The sequence below is a fragment of the Myxocyprinus asiaticus genome, chromosome 25 (assembly GCF_019703515.2).
Source record: "Myxocyprinus asiaticus isolate MX2 ecotype Aquarium Trade chromosome 25, UBuf_Myxa_2, whole genome shotgun sequence".
Lineage (NCBI taxonomy): Eukaryota > Metazoa > Chordata > Actinopteri > Cypriniformes > Catostomidae > Myxocyprinus > Myxocyprinus asiaticus.
The window spans coordinates 38,362,055-38,382,830 of NC_059368.1; the positions used below are offsets into that span (position 1 = coordinate 38,362,055).

At 38.1% G+C, this 20,776-nt stretch overlaps 1 protein-coding gene across 1 annotated transcript in view; it reads right to left on the minus strand.

Annotated features, from left to right (window-relative positions):
- LOC127416006 (thyrotropin receptor-like) overlaps positions 1-20,776 on the minus strand; it is a 63,984-nt gene that overhangs the window by 10,785 nt on the left and 32,423 nt on the right. Inside the window, exons 3-6 of the mRNA XM_051655084.1 lie at positions 18,454-18,528; positions 5,723-5,797; positions 3,627-3,701; positions 3,459-3,536 (exon numbers count right to left, since the gene is read on the minus strand). Coding sequence (XP_051511044.1) covers positions 3,459-3,536; positions 3,627-3,701; positions 5,723-5,797; positions 18,454-18,528 — 303 coding nt within the window. The remainder of the gene's footprint in view (positions 1-3,458; positions 3,537-3,626; positions 3,702-5,722; positions 5,798-18,453; positions 18,529-20,776) is intronic.

The following is a 20,776-nucleotide window of genomic DNA, read 5'->3' on the forward strand; positions in this document are numbered from 1 at the left end:
ATTTGTCAAAGTTTAGAATTTGTCTTTGTTTTGAAGTGTCAGTTTTTGCAATATCACATTATGCTTACAGTCAAACCTCACCTGGTGTTATAAAGAGAAGACACAGAATAATCATTTACCAATAATTATTACCAGTCATTTATTTCAAACATCAAAATTTAATAACTCAAAGTAAATGAATAATAATGTCAAGAAAATGTACAGTAATAAACAGAAACGAACAGCAATGGACTGTGGAAATTCAATTAGTGTATAAAACAGAAGACTCAAGGTGCGTCCCAAACCGCACACTACACGGCATTTTATAGTGTAAGTAGTGCGAGTAGTATGTTATCACTGAAAATGCTGCAAAAAGAAGTGTCCTTTAAGTACCCGGATGATGCACTTTTTCAACCGTAAAAACAGAGTGTGGAATGTTGGACACTTCATGCACTCAGTGCACACGGCTTGCTGTTCATAGCAGAAGGGGTGGAGTTACCTGTCTGGGCTGCTGGTCTGACAAAACAGTTGTAAATAATAAAGAATGTAGCAGCTAGCAAAACTTCAGTGGATACAGCACTTTACAAATGTGAGTTGAATGCTTTACCATCACCCCAGGCTGTGTGAATATGTACGTTGTTTAAGATATACACTAAGTGTTGAACTGAAGTTGGCTAATGTGCTGAAGTTAGCGGCAACACATCACGTGCGCTTGAAATGTCACTTCCGTCAGCTGTTAAATGGCAAATGCTTCTGAAAAGTAAAAAAACATTTGGCTGAGTGCATAGTATATTTTGTAAGTGCATAGTGTATAGTCTGTCGTTGAGACTTGTGAGTGTGTATGTGATGTCTTGCGTTCTGCCTTATTGCTGTGTTAGCCTCACCCATGTATTTCTGTGTGCGTGTGCATGAGTGTGCTGCACTGTGAGTGTGCTGCATTGTGGGTGTGCGTGCGTGCACGAGTGTGCTGCATTGTGGGTGTTTTATGGTCTTACCCACTTGTTTATGTGTGTGTGTTCTGCATTGTAGCTGATTTATAGATTTTTTCGGACAAAAATAAATAAATAAATAAATGCTCTGGGTTATAGTGTCACCAGTTCATTTTTGTGTGTAAGTGTATGTTTGGGGTAGTTATGGTGTTTACACCACGCAAACCACGCAACTGGACGTCTGGTGGGGCCCGGTTGGAATGCTGAGCAAAATGCTCATGGGCTGATGGTTAACGTGTCGTTCTGTGTTCACGCACGGATGCACTGTTTCAGCCATCTCGGAATGGTTCACATGCATTGTGATGGCAAAGCGCTGCAGATTCACCCATTCATGCACTTCCAAACATTTGATGCCACTTTATTATACAAATCTAAATATGTGACACAGTATCACAGAAAAAGAGGAGATGACAATTTCAATTAAATTTGTAATGAGCAACATTTTAAACTGTCAAATGCAGTTTGACACGGCAGTGCAATATAACACGCCGTCAAAATAAAAGCTCCAGGTGAAGGTGAAGTAAATATGAAAGAATATTGTATATTACTATTAAAACAAATTATAAAACAAATCTTCAAAATAATGTAATTCAGTAGCATATTATATTAATAAGCTTGACTGAACAATAATAAATTATACTAATCTGGGTTCCAAAATATAAGTTTATAAATTGCAGTTTTTGTACACTGTTAATTAAATTTTTTTTTTTATAAAACTGTAAGTAGGTAGATATTGTTTTTTATCATTGTATTGGTGCATATAAATTATATTAATGGAATGTCTATTTCCACCCCGGTGTAAATAGCATCTGCCACACAGTGCAGCTATTTGCACCCCAATAGTCTGGTGAAACCACAGAAATATACGACAAACCAAACAGCAGGTGTCGCTGCAGTGGCGTGGGGTGTAAAGTCGATGTGTGAATGTGTACTGTTGTCCTAGCGACCGCGGATTGATTCCACCTTCTGTCCCACTCTTTTTCCTATCCGATTTCCCATTTCCACTCTTAATATTTCTTTTAATACTACTTAAAATAATAGATAAAAATGAATATAAAGGTTGATTTCATCGCAGTGATTTGGTCACGGTGAATGTCGAGGAGTGCAGAGAAGGGTCTGATCTGGAGGCGGGGTCTGTCGATCGCACTCGTTCCCACGACTGCCATCGCTTGTGTGTACTGTACATTGTATCACTGTATTACTTATATTGCAGTAACCATGTTTTTTGGCATTAACAATAGTTATAATACAATTAACCATTTTGATAGTAGAGAAATATGGTGGTAATATATTAACCATGGTTAATTTTGTGGTTACTGTAAATTTACAAAAAATGCCATGGTGAAACTGTGGTTACTATAGTAAAACCAAGGTTATTTTTTCTAAGGTAAGTTTAAGTTTAGGTTTAGGGGTAGGGGTTAAGGTAGTGTGTCTGTGGGACTGTAAATAAACGCAATAAACACACTGCAGTGATGCCCATACTGTATGTTAGTATTTAAATATGGGTGCAAATAGCATCTGACACTATTTGCACCAGGGTGCAATTATTATCTACTATTATTTGCACCAGAGTTGGGGTGAAAATATCTGCCACTATTTGCACTGGGGTGTAAATAGCATTTATGATTATTTGCACCAGGGTGCAAATAGCATCTGCCTTATATTTAATATATTAAAAATTAAATACTATTCTTCCTGTTCATTTATGTGGAAAAACTGTGGAAAACATGCATTCATCTATATTTTTATTTCATTAAAATTTTTGAATGTACTTGGCTACAATGGCTTTTAGAAATGTTTTTAAAATTATGACAAAATCACTTATGTAATTTCCCCCAGTTGTATGCCAAAAGGGGGCCCCTGGCTGGACAGTTGCTTAGGGCCACAGAAATCGTAACCCCGCCCCTGTCTGTCTGTGTCTTTTCTGCATTGTGGTTGATTTATGTAGTTTTATTACATCAGAAAAAATTCAATGACCGAACAATTTAGGACGGCTTTTTACACGCCTTTTTTGCCTTCAATAGTTTATTTTAAATGGTCCCATGGTGAAACAAATTCATCTTTAAAAGAACAAATATTCCATGTATTCTCTCAAATAATATGAGGTCATCAAAGCTACATTTACTGTATATTAATAAGAGAATGATCAAAATACTGTTTAAAATAATTTTAGATGGAATATAGCATGTCACACCACAGGATATCTCAACTTCCTAAAGTATTTCATGCTAACTAGCCATTTTTTTGGTGAAATAATTATTTTAATATTACTGTAATGAATGTAACTATTGATCATTTGTGTCTTTTTGTTTTGTTTTACCAGAACACCCCTTTCCCATGGTAAATTTAACTTAATAACTACATAGTTTTACATGTACTTTCTCAGTAAAAGTCAATCATGAAATGGAAATCAATATATGGATGGATAAAAACTCATTAACCAGTAATACAGAGTAATTTTACAGTGAAAGACAGAAATGAGTGACTTACACTGTCAGCATGTCATTGGTAATGCCGAGGAAAGCGTTAACTGGAATTTCAGCAATGTAGGGATTATCACTAATTTCTCTGTAGAAAGAGCAAAAAGGAATGAAGAAAAACACTTCATAAAACATCAACACACACGTATGTAAACAGCAGAATCAGAATGCTCCTCACAGCAGAAAGTACGAGACATCAGACTGGATGTTGGTCAGGTCAGGAAAGATGGTGAGGGCCATGTTGAATAAGCCTCTGTACAAACACAACATCTCTCAGGTTACCATTCTATGTTTTTAAGGGGCTTCCACATGACACGTGTCAGCGTTGCCGAACACTTTGAGCTCAACAGAGAGAAGTATCAACTTCATCGTTATCCCCGGTACAAACATTTTCAACTTTGACTGTTGTTGCTGACCTTCTGAAGCATCGGCAAATGATTAACGGACAATACAGATAAAGTATCATTATGCGGGTGATGCCAGTGCTAAAATCAAAACAAGACATTATCTGCAGCACTTTTCATGTGAAGATCAAATGGGTGCTTGTCGCTTATGTTTAGCAGTTTGTTGACACCCCATTGTGAGTCATGTGGAAGCCCCTTTAGTCATATTAAATGCCACAAAATGGAAAATTCTGCCTCAAATGAACCACCCACAGTACGTTTCCTGAGCACTTGATACACATTGCACACAAAACTGAAAAGTACTAAAATCGCAAGCTCCAATCCGATTGTCCCATTACAATGCAACTTCTGGAAGTTGGAGTGCACTGGTTTTTGTTTTTGTTTTTCTGCCGAAGACAAAATCGTGTTTAAACAGTACCGTGTTGAATATATGAGTGCTAGCGAGGAAGAACTAAGCACGGGAATAAACAGTTTTCCAGGAATTGGCAAAACTTTGGCTAATTCTCAAGAAGATACATTGTAAAAATGACAAGATACTCAAGGCACCATTTGGGGTTCCTCAGAGGCCACATGTGCAGAATCCGCTGAACATTATATTTGTTTGCAAAACATGTTTTTCTAAATTCTAAATGAATTTGAAATAGCTATATTTGTAGACAAAGGTCTCAGCTAACAAACCATGTAAGGGAACAGGTTTTTATAAAAACACTTTTTTCTGAAAATTGACATTTATTCACTTCATAACTTACATCGTATTGTCATTTGTGTCAACTCCGTCAGACATGCTATTTTAATTTGATCCATCCAACAAGAGTTAACAGTCTTTAATTATATAAAAATAGTGTTCAGTAAAGGAGTTAAGTGATAACATTTTTTTTATTTTCTATTTTACAATATTCTGAAAATTCTGATGGAGTTGACAGAATTGAATATTTTATATAACACTGGAGCCAATTTTTTCTCAGTTGAAGCTGCCTCTATAACTAAAATGCCAAAATGTGTCCCACAGTTCTTAACAGAAATTATCGCAATGGGAAGACGGTGTTGACAAGCTGAAGCTGTGACCGCAGAGACTTAAACATTGATTGTTTAAAATATATATATATATATATTTTTTTTTTTAAACTTACCAGACCACGTGTCCTACTGTTGCATCCACCATGAGCAGGAAGTGTGAAAAGGTTCCTCAGAATTATATCTGATCATGATATTGTCTAATTTATTCAGGTTATTATTACAAAAATCTGACGGAGTTGACGCAAAGTGAGGACACAACTTTGACAGGCAATTTTTGTTTAGGAAAAATATGATTTAAAGTTTACTTTATGAATTGTTTGATATCTTACATATCCCTACCTTTAATTTGATATTGATATTTAGTAATTTGTTGCATTTTTAAACACTTTGTTTGGCAGTTTAAAATTGTGACCACAAACATTCTAATGAAATTATTTTAAAATATAAGTAATGAATGCCCCAAATATGCGTATTTCCTTCAGATTTAACCTTATCAGTATTTTTATTAGTATGAATTTCTTGATTTTTAACATAAAGAGGACTTTTGTATGTATGACATGTCTCAAGAATCAGTGAAATATTAAAAGATCCTCAATGCACCATTTGCCTAAGAGTAAAATTAACTGTTAATATGCAATCATATAAACCTGCCCGTGTGCGGCATGCAAAAACAAAACAAACTATGATTGGCCTCTTCAGCTGTCAGTCAGATGGTCTCTTCCTGTCTAAGTGGGCGGTTCTTGGCCAAAATAAGGTGCAATATAGACCAGGATTTATGCCAAAGTATGTATGTCGTATAAAATGACAGTTTGTGGACAAGACAAATGAGAATATATGGACAGTGTTTACTCACAAATACTGTAAATTAGGGAGATCCTTAAAAGCCTCTGGATGGATGAATGTCAGATTTCTTGTGTTCCTTATTTCTCTGAAAAAGGTAGATAGAAAGAATTGTAAGATCTCACTGTAAATACTGTATAATACATGCACTGATATGTCTTTTTATTATGTGAGTGCAGTAAGCATAGTATGCAACACCCTTTGTGCTTCACAAAACATCTATGTATCTCTGCATAGCAGTTTTTGAGCTCTTCAATGGAAGAGCTGGATATACACTTGAATGCAATGGAATTATTTTCACATTACTTTCATACTTAGATGATGGAAATAACATTCTTCGACCTCATTTGCTCTTCTTCAAGTTACTCAGCTGAACTGGGTTATTCAAAGAATGTTTTCTGTTACAATAAAAGAAATGTCCAGCAAAGAAAGATTACAGAGGCAAGACATGTCATGATATTTGATGGACAAGATAACATCAGATGGTGCATTTAAACAGGCGTTCAACAAAAAGCCACTTGCACTCAAATAAATAAATAAATAACATTCTAGATTGACTTAACGTCATGCCAATTGGATTCACACAACTGTGTTCAGTAACTTCAGCCTTATTTTGTTTATTCAAATGTAATTCAAGCTAATTAATCAAAATGTCCATTAAAATCAATCAGAAGTAGTCATATTGATGCAGTGGCGTAGCCAATGGTGGGCCCACCCAAATTAGACCCAGGCCCACCCAGAATATTAGAGATTATTCTTTGACTTCAAATATATATTTATAAAGTAGTATAAAATGTGTAAATTCTGATTTCTGAAAGTGTGAAACAACGGATCTAACATGTGTGGACAACGGAACAAAGTTGTGAAATTTTAAGTAATACCAAGCTATAGAAAGTCAGATTTCTTTTTTTTTTTTTGTGTGTGTCCAAGAGTGTTGGCTATTAATGTTTTTGAGACTTTATAGACATTACAGTGGATTTTCTATAAAGCTGAATTAATAATTCTTATTCAAAGTAATGGCCAGCATCATCAAATCACTGCCAACCATGTTAAAATAAAATTATACATTATAAAATTCGGAATCTATGCACTGATTATCATTGTCCCATCTCTGCCAAACATGTTGAGCAGTCCAAACATCATCTGCAGCCTGAAACTGAACTTTTGGTCTGATTTTAGGAGTGAATGCACTTAGCTGCATAGAAAGCTATAGGATGCACACTTGCTCCCTATTTAGTAAATAACTTAATCTGTCTGCACTGGTCTCAGAACAGTTAGAAATGCACCTTATTTTCATCCTAACTCCATATAAAGCCTCTGAAAGCAACATTTTCAGCTTTTGCATGAATACATTTATTCTCAATGTGAAAATGCATGGTAAATACTGTATTTAGGAATGTATTTACTAATGTTAATGAATATAACCATATTGTACAATGATAACAATATAAAACAATTACATAATTTCTATTAAAATGAAGTGAATTGGCCCACAGATGTGTTAATGTTGAAAGATATTCAAAATAACTAACATGTTTTTTTCAACTTTAGAGGGAACGTGGTCCTAATTTCAACATATGTGGACTTCATCTTTATCAGCATGCTGACGCGCAAAAAATGAACAGATTTTTTAAAGCAGCATATCAAATGAAACTAGAGACGCTGCTCTTTACAACCAAACAGGTTTCAATCAGAAAACGTAAAAAGGTTTCTTACGAGAGGCACTTTTGTTGATGCTGCGCCAGTTGCAGCGCTTCCTTTATACTGTATCAATGTCATGCTGTTGTGTCACGTAACGCGACGTGCCAGAAGTTTAACCCTTAAATGACAGTGTAGAGTCTTGCGAACAGTATTCAGCTGGTTTTACTTCATTTCAGTTATGCATTGTGTATAGCGAAGCCAAAATACAACGTCCACACATGTGGATGCGTGGGTCGCACCTTTATACCTTTCTACAATCAATGTTCTCCAAATTAGCACAGCCATCCAAACAGACTGATCTCACAGTGAAATCTGGAACAGTAGGTTGACATTTCTTTAGCTAAAACTGCCCTGCGCTTATCGAAATTTGAAACACTGCCCACAGTGGCCAAAGCCCTAACTGCTGTAGGGCGTATGGGCACATGCCAGCTCCATTTTCTGGATTTAATGTCCTTGGAGGGGCGCCAAAAGAGAGTTGTGAAGCGTGTTGTTTTTAGCTGTACAGGCTGTAATACACTGAAGAGAAATGCATATTTTATCATCTTTACACCCCCAACCCAACTTCCAAACCTAAACCTAAAGTTAAAATGTAATGCTAGAGTAGAAAATACAAACTCTGAATCGTGCTCGTCATTGCTTAAGCCAGCAGTTCACAAAGTGTGGGGTGCGCCCTGTAGGGGGCAGCGCAGAGGTATTGTAAGGGGGGCGCAGAAGACTGGCCCGTTCTCAAATCTCTTTCACTTTCACACATTCAACAACAATACTAACAATGAACACAAGAAACAATGTGCGCAAATTCTTTTCCTTTGCCTTTTCTCCTGCCTTGTTTAAACTTTCGCCTGGCACCGCAGCGCTTCCTGCTTGCGCATCTCTCAACAGCCCAAAGCGTTCATGGTGTCAGGTGTGCTCGCAACGTTTACGAAAACAAGCCGTTCTGGTGTTCGCGCCAGTTTCAAATGGATGAATAGGTGAATTAACTCTTACGTTTCAGTCTGTTCCACTCACAACACTATCATGGCTTCAGAAGAATTTAGATCTAAGGCACGAGTGTTATGGACTACTTTAAAGTGCTTTGATGTGTGCTTTTGGAGCTTGGACAGCCACAATCACGATCCTCTCATCTCTCAATCTTGTGTTTCATGGATGAAGAAAGTCGTACTGGTTTTGAATGACGAGGGTGAATAAATGATGGCAGAAAAGTCCGTTTTTATTTCAATGGTAATTAAAGTTTGTCAATATAATTAATCAAGTTTAAATTAATGTACAGAGGTCCTGACCGCAGCTGAAAGTGCCAAAAAAATTTTAGAACCACTGGCTTAAGCGAATGTGATCACTTTCTGGTTTCTACTTGGGATCTGAACCCGGGTCTCCCATACTCTTGATGCTGGAGCTGATGCAAGGAGATAACACTTGTCAAAGAGTCGGCATACTGTGGCTGATCTTAAGGTCAGCCACATTATGAATGTTGCTTCTGATGATGTACTCTGAAAATCAACCCCATTTAGCTGAATCACTGAAAACCACCATCTCCCATCAGACATTTTTTGAATCAATTCAAGCATGAATAAATTTTCCTCTAGAGCTACTGGAGCTACTGAGAGTGTTTTGCGTGAGCATCCTCCAAGACCCAGGTTTTAGGGCAATAATTCAAATTTATTACGCACAGACCAATTTCAGCAGCAGAACTTTCAACCTACTGTTGCTGCATTCACAGTGTGATCGGTCTGCTAAATGTCTAGTCAGCTAAAAGGCCCCAAAAAAATTTCTGCGCAAATTTTGGGTACATTTGTAGCATTCGCCGGAGCCTCTAAGGGGACATTGTGGTGGGGGAAAATTAGTAGGGAGGGGAAAAAACAAAATTTTCGCTTTTTCATGCTCTCTTTCGCTATACCTTATATTTATAGATGTTACAGTTTCATTTTCTGTTAATGTATGATTTCCTGTAAAGCTGCTTTGAAACGAAGTGTGATGTTAAAAGTGCTATACAAATAAAAATGACTTGACTGGACTTGACTCTCGCAAAACAACTGCATTCCCACGGGAAACTTTGTGGTCAGCCACAAAATTTTAGCATTTGCATTTATGAGACACAAGTCGAGATGACAGGCACGGGTGCCTACTTTTTGTCAAAATACTGTATGATGCATGACTGTGTCATGTAAAAAAGTGAGAAGATACAGTGACTCTTTCTGTATTGCATCATTAGGCCATACAGACTCTAAATAATAATAGTAATAATAATAATAATTTTAGGATTTATGCACATAAAATTGAAATACATACATTTTAAATTTATTTTGTGTGTGTGCAGAATTCTGATATATGGCAATATGCAAAACACATATCTAAAATAAATGTTCATAAATGGTTTTCACTAGTCCTTTCACTGAAAGTCACATCCTTGTACATGCAGTATATGCAACATCGCTTATATTTAAAAAAAAATTGCTATTTTCATATATGTTGCATATGTTTTCCCAAATGCTAGTGGAATTTGAATATTATCTGCTCTATCTGAACTATAATGAACTATAATTTTATATGCATGTATATATGGGTCATTCTACAGAAGTTTGTATTGCACTGTTTCTGAAATGTATAAATTCACTATGGGTACACTGAAATCTTTTAATGAATTTTCACAATTATTCCTACTTTTAGACAGCGTCCCTATTTTCTTAATACCGAAACATAAAATAAATAAATAAATAAAAAAAACTAATAAATGGGAAACAACTAAGTATTCTTCATTTTTGTTGATTCAACATAAAATAATCAATTTTATTAATATGTTTGTTGCCTATATTAACTTTTAAGTAATTACAGAACTATTTCATATTCCCTATTATACTTTAATTTATGCAACTAATGTAAAAATCAATCGCTTTTTTCTTTGCTAAATGTAAAATATTGAAGATATCATGTTGATATTCATAGAATAATAATATGAAACATGTCCCATCCTGGTCACCATTTAAAAAAATAAATTATGATATAACATTAATATATATATATATATATATATATATATATATATATATATATATATATATATATATATATATATATAAAAGTGTTTCGGTTGTGACCTTGATGTTTTGATAGTGACTTTATTTTCATGGAACACCCTTTACTTATTAGTTTTACACGTAAAGTCACTTCATGATACTTTTAGCAAGTATGTTCAGGGATGTTCAGGTTTCAGGTACAGTATGTTATAGTCTGGTGTATGTTCACCTTCAATTGATGTACAAGGTGGAGTTGTTTCCCTGCAGAATGTCTCTAGCTCTTTCTGTGCTTTCTTCCGTGCCCTATGAGTGTAACTCTTTTCCCTGTCAGTCAAGTCTTTTATATTTTAAAATGTTCCACTTGCTTTCATCTTAAATGTTTATTCTCTTGCTTTTTGTATGTTAATTGTTGATATCTTATGGGGTCATCCCTGATCCTCCACCTATATTCACATAGGCACTCTTGGGCATATTTGCATCTCTTGTGTCTATCTGCCTGTATCAGTCTAGTTAAAAAAGTTAAAAATATATATATTTACACTCACTGAGCACTTTATTAGAAACACGATGATCTTAATTAAGTGCCCGACATTTTCTTCTGCTGTTGTAGCCCATCTGCCTCAAGGTTTGGCATGTTGTGCATTCTGAGATGTTATTCTGCTAACTACAATTGTACAGAGTGGTTATCTGAGTTACCGTCACCTTTCTGTCAGCTCAAACCAGTCTGGCCATTCTCCGTTGACCTCTGTCATCAGGATGGTGTTACCATCCGCAGAACTGTCGCTTTTTTTGTTTGTTTTGTTTTTGGCACCATTCTGAGTAAACTTTAGAGACTGTTGTGCGTGAAAATCACAGGAGATCAGCAGTTACAGATATATTCAAACCAGCCCATATGGCACCAACAGTCATGCCACAATTGAAATCACTGAGATCACATTTTTCCCCAATTTGATGGTTGATGTGAACATTAACTAAAGCTCCTGACCCATATCTGAATGATTTTATGCATTGCACTGCTGCCACACGATTGGCTGATTAGATAATTGCATGAATAAGTAGGTGTACAGCTGTACCTAAATTATGTATATTTTTGCAAATAAAATCTGAAAAAACAACTTAATATCACTACCAAAACAAATATGTCAATACCAAAACAACCAGAGCTTGTTCGGAAATGACAACAAATTTTTCGGTATTGACTGTTTTGGGTTTGACTATTCAAGCTAATCTTGCCCTTATATTACAGTAAAATATCAGCACAGTAGAATTCTAGATATCACTCATTTGAACAGAGGAAATCACGAAAAATACATGTAATTTTTTCAAATATCACGTTTTGTGATTTATAAGACTAACAACAAGTTCGGTAATGACACTTTAAAAATCACATCCAGGTTTTCTGACTTTACAACACTATTATTTCAAAATGTTAAGATACATCTACACAACACATGGTCCAGGGAGAGGAAATTGCTTAATTTGTCTTCCTGGTCACATGGTTTGGGGTGTGGCCAAGTTTTGCTTCAGTCCAGAGAGACTTTTTGTGTTTGTTTCGGTACTGACAAAAAAATGGGGGACAGCAATTTTTCACGCTACATAAATTCTTTACAATTTTTTAAAAAGGCGGAAAAACTCATGTCAACTAAATTTCAGTAGGACATGACAAGGTACATTAGGATTAAGTGTTTAAAAAAAATATGATTTTTTTTTTTTAGGTGTTTAATTTTTAAGAGTATTTTAACACTCAAATGGCATAAATGCTGCCTCCACAGGGCACTTCGAAGGGAGAACAACCATGGTAGCCAAGCTACACAAATTCAAATAAAAATGACTTAAAAAGTGAGTTCCAAATTGCCGTTATTTTTTGAGCACCACACCTTACAGCCCCCCCAAAGCTATTACATGATAAAGTCTTAGATGGTAATAGGGCATAGGGATGTTCACAGCTGAATGGAGCACACCCTAAGTCGTTCTTGACCAAAACAAATCTTATCATCCTTTATGTAAAATCTGCTTGTCTATAGATTTACTAATAGACTTGACGTTACTTCCCATGTAATTAATGCAGTCTTATAAACAAATGTTCGGGAGGAGCTTATCTAATCTGCCAATCAACCCACAGAATATAAAAGACACCGTTTATCTCACTCTAGTGGCAGTCTTTCTGGCATTTAGCTTCGTGCACTCAACCATGGCAGACTTTGATGACTCACTCCTCAGCTTGAAACATTTCCCCTCATCAGATGAAGCTCTTCCATCGCATGTAATAATGTTATTCAACAGAAGCTGCTGCAGTAACTAACTATTTTTAACTTTTGTGGCTATGGCGACCACCACTTTATTTTAGTGTTGTTTTCAGCCTTTTTATTTCATACTGTAATTCTAATCCCTCCAATCCAGTGTAGACCAAATTCCTATTTGCTGAGTCTGGTGTGGGAGCCGAACACGCAGCGATCCATAATTAACCATGACTGGGGACAATAACGCTGACACACATGCATAAATACTCTCCTGTTTGAATGCATTGTCTCCAATTTGAATAGAAAATGAGCCTGTGTAAAAAAAAGCCATTTTAGCTATTTTCAATTTACCTACTTAAATTTAATTTACCAATTAACTTGAGAAGAACCTAAATTAAATCTCTAATTGACCCACTTTAAATCTGGCATCGCAGTAAACCTCTACTCATTTCGCTTTTTCTATTTAAGAGCAGCAACTAAAGTCAAGGTTTGCCCTAGCAACTAACTGATTCACTAGATGGTCTTTTGACATGTTTCCTCAGTTACATCAGAACTAATAATTTACACATTCTAAGAGCTATGCAGTCTAATTGTTTAATTGAGTGAGAGCTTGTTTTAAATGCAGCATTAATTATTTCCATGTAAATACAGTATGATGGAGTCCAAGCAAGGTTAATATTCTTTTATTCTAGTTTAAGCATCCCCAGGTATCAAACTTATATCATTCGAGCACAATTGGCTTTTCCCTCTATTTAAAGTCTTGGGGTGTGGCTCTTGAATATCCACCAGTCGCAAACCTCAGTTTGGTAAGGCTCTTTACTTGGCACCACGTTTGAATCTCAGTGTGGGGTCTTCCGTTGGGATGCAGCATGAGCTTCTGAGTATTGGTCCCAGGCTCTTGCATTCAAATTGCAGTGTGGGCTCTCTTGTTCAAATGCAGTGTGAGTTTTAATGTTATTTACTCTATAGGCTCTCCCATTCGAATGCAGTGTGAGCAAATTCCATGTTTACAAATCTACAAATCTATTCGTAGCAGGCTCTCCCATTCGAATTGCAGTGTGGGCTCTCCTGTCCAAATGCAGTATGAGTTTTAATGTTATTTACTCTGTAGGCTCTCCCGTTCTAATGCAGTGTGAGTAACTTCCATGCTTACAAATCTACAAAATGTTTAAGCACTGTAACTGTATTTTCTTTTACTATATTAAGGCCACGAGGGCAGCGGAAATCACCTGCTTGCACGTGAAGGAGCCATTTGAGACATGTAAGCGACCAATCACAGTTTGTTTTATTGTTACGTGCCATCGTGTTATCACAATAATAGACCGGTGTGTAACTCAGTCTCATTGAATCAGTCTGCATATCAGAGCCACGACAGATGAATATGAGCTCTGTGGCGGAAAGACCCGCCCCTCTCTTTCATCATCATCGTCCCACCTTTTAGGTCCTACAGCCAGGCTCAAAATGGGAGTGGGCAGGAGAGAGGAGAGAGGCAACTTAATGAGCCTTATTTGGGCAGTGGATGATCAGGCACACCTGATGTGAGCGGAGCCTCATCACCGCTGCCATTAAAACGCAGAGTGTGCCTCTCCTCGGGGAGCCAGCTTCTGTCTCCTCCTGTGCACTCACTGGTGTCCTCACAGGTTCATGTACATTTTCATCATGCCTCTCATTTCTGTCTGGCCAAAAATTTCATCCACATCACACAATATGTTTTCTCAAGCTATGGATCTAAAGCAAAAACAGTGTGAAAGTTGAATCCATGTCTGACACACATCTGATAGCCGGGCTAGAGTGGACGGAGCGTGAAGTCATGCGACTTAGTGGGGTGATCGCTGCACGAACACTGCAGGTGGACGCCTGACAGCGTGCCCAATCAATGCTTACAAAACTCTCTGAAAATGATGATATTGAGGCTTATCTCCACACTTTTTAAGTGGTGGCTGACCTTGAGGGCTGGGACAGGGAAGAGTGGTCAAACATAACTGTGCCTTTCCTCAAGGAGCATACTATTCCCTGGACCCAGCCATCACAATGTATGATGAGGCCCTGAGAGCAGAGATATTGGCCAGAGTGGGTTTGTCACCCTTGAGACAGTGCAGTGATTTTTTGACTGGGCGCATAATCCTATGGTCCCAATCCGCACTCAGGCTGCACAACTTTTCCAGCTGGCCAAGCGCTGGCTGATGGAGGACCAACCCACCGCTGCCCAGGTGGTAGAGAAAGTGGTCGTTGACAAGCTGTTGCACTCTCTTTCTCGTGGATGGCAACAGAATGTAAGCATGAGAGATCCACAGAATTTAGGCCAGCTGGTGGTTGTGGTAGAGCTTGGGGAGGCAGCGTTTGCAAGCGAGATTGGGGGAGAGAGCTCCTATAACCCCCTGGAGGGCCCCCTCTCTAGTGTGATGCTGACCAGAGGGCACCTCGTTACCAGGATGCCAGATGGCACCTTCTGCCTGACTTCTGTTGGCCCAGTGAAGTCTCCATCTTAGATAGCTACCCCATGCCTTGGCTGGATGAGATGATCGAACGCCTGGGAAGAGCCCATTTCATCTTCACCCTGGATCTGACTAAGGGCTATTGGCAGGTGCCACTAACCTCTACTGCTAAGGAAAAGACTGCCTTTAGTCCAGCTAATGGGCACTGGCAGTATTAGGTCCTACTGTTTGACCTTCATGGGACACCTGCCACCTTCCAAAGGATGATGGATGTGCTCAACCTCAAGCCCCACCGCCAGTATGAAGCTGCCTACCTAGATTATGTGGTGATCCATGCCGAGAGCTGGGAGGACCATCTGCTGCATCTCCAGAAGGTGCTAGAGGAACTCTGTAGGGCTGGACTCACCACCAGTCTAAAGAAATGACATTAATGTCAGAGGCACACTCTCTGGGCTTCCAGATTGGGTGAGGACTCCAAAAACCCCAGGAGAAGAAGGTGGAAGTGGTGCAGAATTTAATTCAACCTCAAACAAAAACACAGGTATATTTCTTCCTTGGGTTGACGGGCTACTATATGTGTTTTATCCCCCACTTCTCCTCTCTGGCTTGTACCCTCACAGACCTGACCAGGAAAGGGCAGCTCGAAAAGACGAAGTGGAATGAGGATGTTGAGAAAGCCTTCACCATGCAAAAGAACGGCCACACCTCAGAGCCCGTCCTCCATGCACCAGATTTTTTTAAGCCTTTCGTTCTTCAGACTGACACTTCTGAAACAGGCTCAGGGCTGTTCTTTCCCAGGAATTCCAAGGTGAGGAGCATCCAATCATATAAATCAGCTGCAAGCTGTCCCCGGCAGAAACCCGCAACGCTGACAAAAAGGAAGTGCTCGCAATAAAGTGGGCAGTTCAGGGGCTCGGTTATTATTTCCTGAGCAGACACTTCATATTGTCCACGGATCACGCACCACTGCAGTGGAGCCAAAGCCAAAGCCAAAGACACCAATGCTTGCATCACAAGTTGATTTCTCGCACTCCAGGACTTCCACTTACAGTGAAACACCGGGCTGGAACAGCCAATGGGAACGCAGACGGCCTATCACGGATGTTCCCCTTCTTTTCTCAAAAGGAGAAACACCTGTGGCTCATCAAGAAGAGAGAAATAAAAAGCAACTCGACTCTAAGGAAGGTGAGAATTTACTCCAAGCCACACTCACGCTGTTCGTTTTCTCTCTCTTACAGAATGTGACTAGAAGAGGATTTCTCAGTTTCTAGGCCAGCGCCATTGTCCCAGCTATCTTCACTTCCCCCGCCCTGTTATTACACATCGAAGCACCAAACATGCTACCAGACAGCTGTACAACAAAAACATCACATACCTCAGAACACCACAGTGTCTTCAGTTGCCCACATAAAAGGGCCCTCTGGGGTAATATTTCACCGCATGTCCATGTCCGAGCCTTCTCTCCCTGCTACAAAGGCAATTGTGGTTATGCTACAACTTATATTGTATGGCTCCAAGACAGTACAGCAAAACACAGATTGTCATGTTAGGTCCTTGTTGACCTGTAACATAGATTGTGGCGTGCAGACCAATGCCATTTCTCTCTCTTATTCTTGTTTTTTGTTGAGATTGAAGTCACTCAAATTAGGCCGAACTCTGAAAGAGATCTTGATTCATAACATAATGAACTAGAGGGCTCTCAGATCATTTGAGCATCTTCTCTGTCTCCTCTAGTCTCTTCTTCCACCACACTATCCTCTTCCTCTCTGCTCAGCATCTTTACACCATTTCCATGTGGCAGAGTGAAAACGCAAACTGTCCCTTTAAGGATCCACCACTCAATTACCATGAGAAAGAGAGCAAATATAATGGCTGCTCGGTATAGTGCACCAGGTAAGACAGGTGTGGGGTGAATCAAGTGTTGTGCAGAGATGGTGCAAGGAGAAAGTTTGCCTTGTGTCCGTGTGATGTGAGAAGGAGGAATGCCAACGGAGTGAGAGGACTAAACAAAGAAGGGACTGATAAAGCACTCAGCATGACAAAGTGTTTGCCTGGATTCAAAGACTGGACCAAGCCCTCACACAAATGACTCATTCTTAAAGTGGAGTGGTGTGAGCAACAGGCAACTGCTGACCCACCGAAGTGCTTTGCAACTGAGTTAAGATGGAGCCATGTGGCCTGGAGCTATCTGGGGTCAAGTTATTCTTTTTGACAGGCCTAATCCTGTCTAGCACATTTAATTAAATATATATTTTAAATTTAAGTTTGGGTGTGCCACCGATACATCTGTTTGCTATTGCAAAGGGTAGGCATTAAAGGAGTTTTGAGCAACTTCCCCCTTTCCTCATCACATCTTCCTCTTCCTCTACCCAGTCTACACCTCTTCTTTGTCTTGTTCTTCCTCTTCCTCATTGTTTGTTTGCTCTGAGTTTTCACATTAGACCCCTTTTATAGATAGCAAATTCATGATAGTTGTGTGAACAATTTATTCAATTGCATTTCCTTTGCTGTGTGCATTACTAACGCAGCAGATATCAATGTGATGCCATTTGATAACACGCCATGTGCATTTGAGAATATTGCTTTAATTTGTTTTGTCTGTGTAAACTGTTTCGAAAGCATGAACGTTGGATCAGGGAAATTTATGTGTAGTGTTGCAAGAAAATGAAATCAAGATAAATTTACAGTATGTTTAGGAAAATTAAGATGTTCAGATGGCTGAGTAAATTGTTTTGAGAATATCAAACTTAGTTTGGTAAAATGTGTAAAATCAATTGAGAAAAACTTTAATCATCATCTTCATCATCTTCTGGTGCATCTTACAGATTGTTAAGCCATCATAGCTGTGAACAATTTAGTCAATTGCATCTCCTGTGCTGTGTATATTACAAACCCAGCAGATGGTAATATGATGCCATTTAATAACAATATGCTATGTGAATTTATGAATATGGTTTTTATGGTCTGGTTCTGTTAAAATATAGAATGCTGTTGTAAAAAACCAACTGTTTCCAAAACCATTATTGCATTTATTCTGGTTTCAAACCCACACATTTAAAGAAATGTATACCAGACAGTACTTTCAGATTACTTCTTAAGTACTTTTGCAGCTCTTCACTTTCAAGTCAAGTGCAAGACAGGTTGTGACATGTGCGGTGCATGTCGAAGGACAATAACAATATGATTTTATAGAAATACTTGCGAACACAATGCTGTAAAGTAAATCAAGACACCATTTTTTAGCTAAAATAAAGCAACTTAGTTTCACTGTGAGTAATTTTAATGAAAGAGGATTTATTTATTTTTTTTTTTGTGGTTGACTAGATTTAAAAAATTGACTTTAGAGATGCTCTGACTTACATATGAGTGATCTTCCTCAGGTTGTAGAAGGAATGTTTTTCTAATCTGCTCAGAGAGATATCCACAGACAAATAGCTGAGGAAAGAAGGGAGGGAAATCCTGTTAAAATCCTGTATGAATTTTAAAAGAACAATGTTATTTTGAGTCCCCAGAAAAATAGAAGAAGAAAAAAAAAACTCCCTTCAATCTTAAATGGCTGACATTTTCACAGATTTCACAGGGGAGACACATTGCCCTATTCAACATGAAATAGAAAATGTACCCTACAGTATTTACTTTCTTATTTCACATTCCTGGTCTTAGTGTAAATAATTAATTGGTGCATGTTATTTCAAAGGAAAAAAAAACTGTCTTTGCAATCTCTGGAATCAAAATGTAATAATGTGCTCTTCCCATGAAATGACGTTCCTTTTCCGATGATATTACTTTGGCTGTACAGGTTTTTAGATAATGATAACCAATAGTGGTTTAGGCATTGTTTTAGCAAACTCGCATACGGTCTTCCTCCATCCTGGAAATGCCCACTTTCAACGGTCTAATCAATTTCTTATGAATAAAAATCTAGCCCAAAATGTTTTTCTGTTTGAATAATGTCAGTTCACATTGACACATTTCTGTACATTTCTTCATTATTAGGGTTTTTTTTTGTTTAATCTTTGATAAGCTAAGTGACTCTTTGCTAAGCCCCACCTTAAAAATGTTACAGATTTACAATTCAAATGTCTCAAACAGATTAAAGCTAAATTAGGGAGAGTCATTATTGTTTTAGCAGAAATTCAGGGGCAAAGTCTGATTTTGGCTAATATTTACGCACCTAACGCTGATGATCAGGGCTTTTTTATAGATCTTGAAGGGATGTTGCAAGCCGCTGGCACCCCTCATGATATAATATTGGGAGGAGACTTTAATCTTTTGATGGACTCAGTCCTTGATCACAGTGAAGCAAAAGTGTGTAAGCCCCCTAGAGCAACATTGACACTTCACAGGATGTGTAAAAATCTTGGTCTTACAGATATTTGGAGACTTTGAACCCATCTGGTAGGGACTATAAATTTTTTTCATCAGTCCATAAGATTTATTCTAGAATATAATTTTTTTTTTATTTTTTTTTATATCCAAATCCCTCATTTCATCTGTTGTTGATTGCTCAGTTGGAAACATATTAGTCTCAGATCACGCCCTGGTGAGTTTAGTTTATGTTGCCACATATAGAGAAAAATAAATCATATAGTTGGCGCCTTAATGTATCTCTTTTGCAAAATCCTGATTTCCAACAAATGTTAAAGACTGAAATCAATGTTTATATGGAGACCAACTGGTCCTCAGTATCCTCTGTGGGCATGGCTTGGGAGGCACTTAAGGAGGTTCTTAGGGGCCGGGTCATACAGTATGCCACATTCATCAAAAAATCCAAGGCACGAGAACTCATGGAGTTGGAAGGAAATATTAAAAGTGCAGAGGCAGAGCTGAAGCGCCGTATGTCATCTGATGGCCTCAGAGAATTGACCCGATTGAAATACAGATATAATACTATTTTGTCACAGAAAGTGGAGTTTTGGTTATTTAGGGCAAGACAGTCATACTATGAGATGGGGGACAAAGCAGGGAAGCTTTTGGCTAGATATATAAAGCAGAGAGAGTCTTTTTCTACCATTCCCTCAGTGAAATTTGCTGGTGGTGAAATTTTTACCTCGGCCATTGATATTAATAAGCCTTTAAAGAGTTCTACCTTGAACTTTATAGTTTCACGTCTTCGTCTACTGATGAAGATATTAGAAACTTTGTGGAACCATTAGATCTTCCTAAACTGACGACTGAGCAAAAAAACTCTCTTGATTCTGAGATAACCTTGGAGGAGCTTGACGAGGTAATTAAGTCCCTACCTACTGACAAGGCTCCGGGGCCAGATGGTTTTGCTGCAGAATTTTTTTGATCCTATGCTACAGAACTGGCTCCACTTTTGTTAGAAGTTTATACTGAATCATTAAAGAATGGAAAGCTTCCTCCAACCATGACACAAGCCCGGATCAGTCTTATTCTTAAAACGGACAAAGATCCAAGCGAGTGTAAAAGTTACCGTCCAATCTCCCTGATCCAACTAGATGTAAAGATTTTGTCAAAAATTTTGGCTAACGGATTAAGTAAGGTTATGACACCTCTTATACATATAGATCAGGTGGGGTTTATTCGGGGCCGCAGCTCTTCTGATAACATCATGCGTCTCTATCAATATCATGTGGTCAGTAGCGAATGATCAGTCTCCGGTCGCTGCCATCTCACTTGACGCCGAAAAGGCGTTTGATATGGTAAAATGGGATTATCT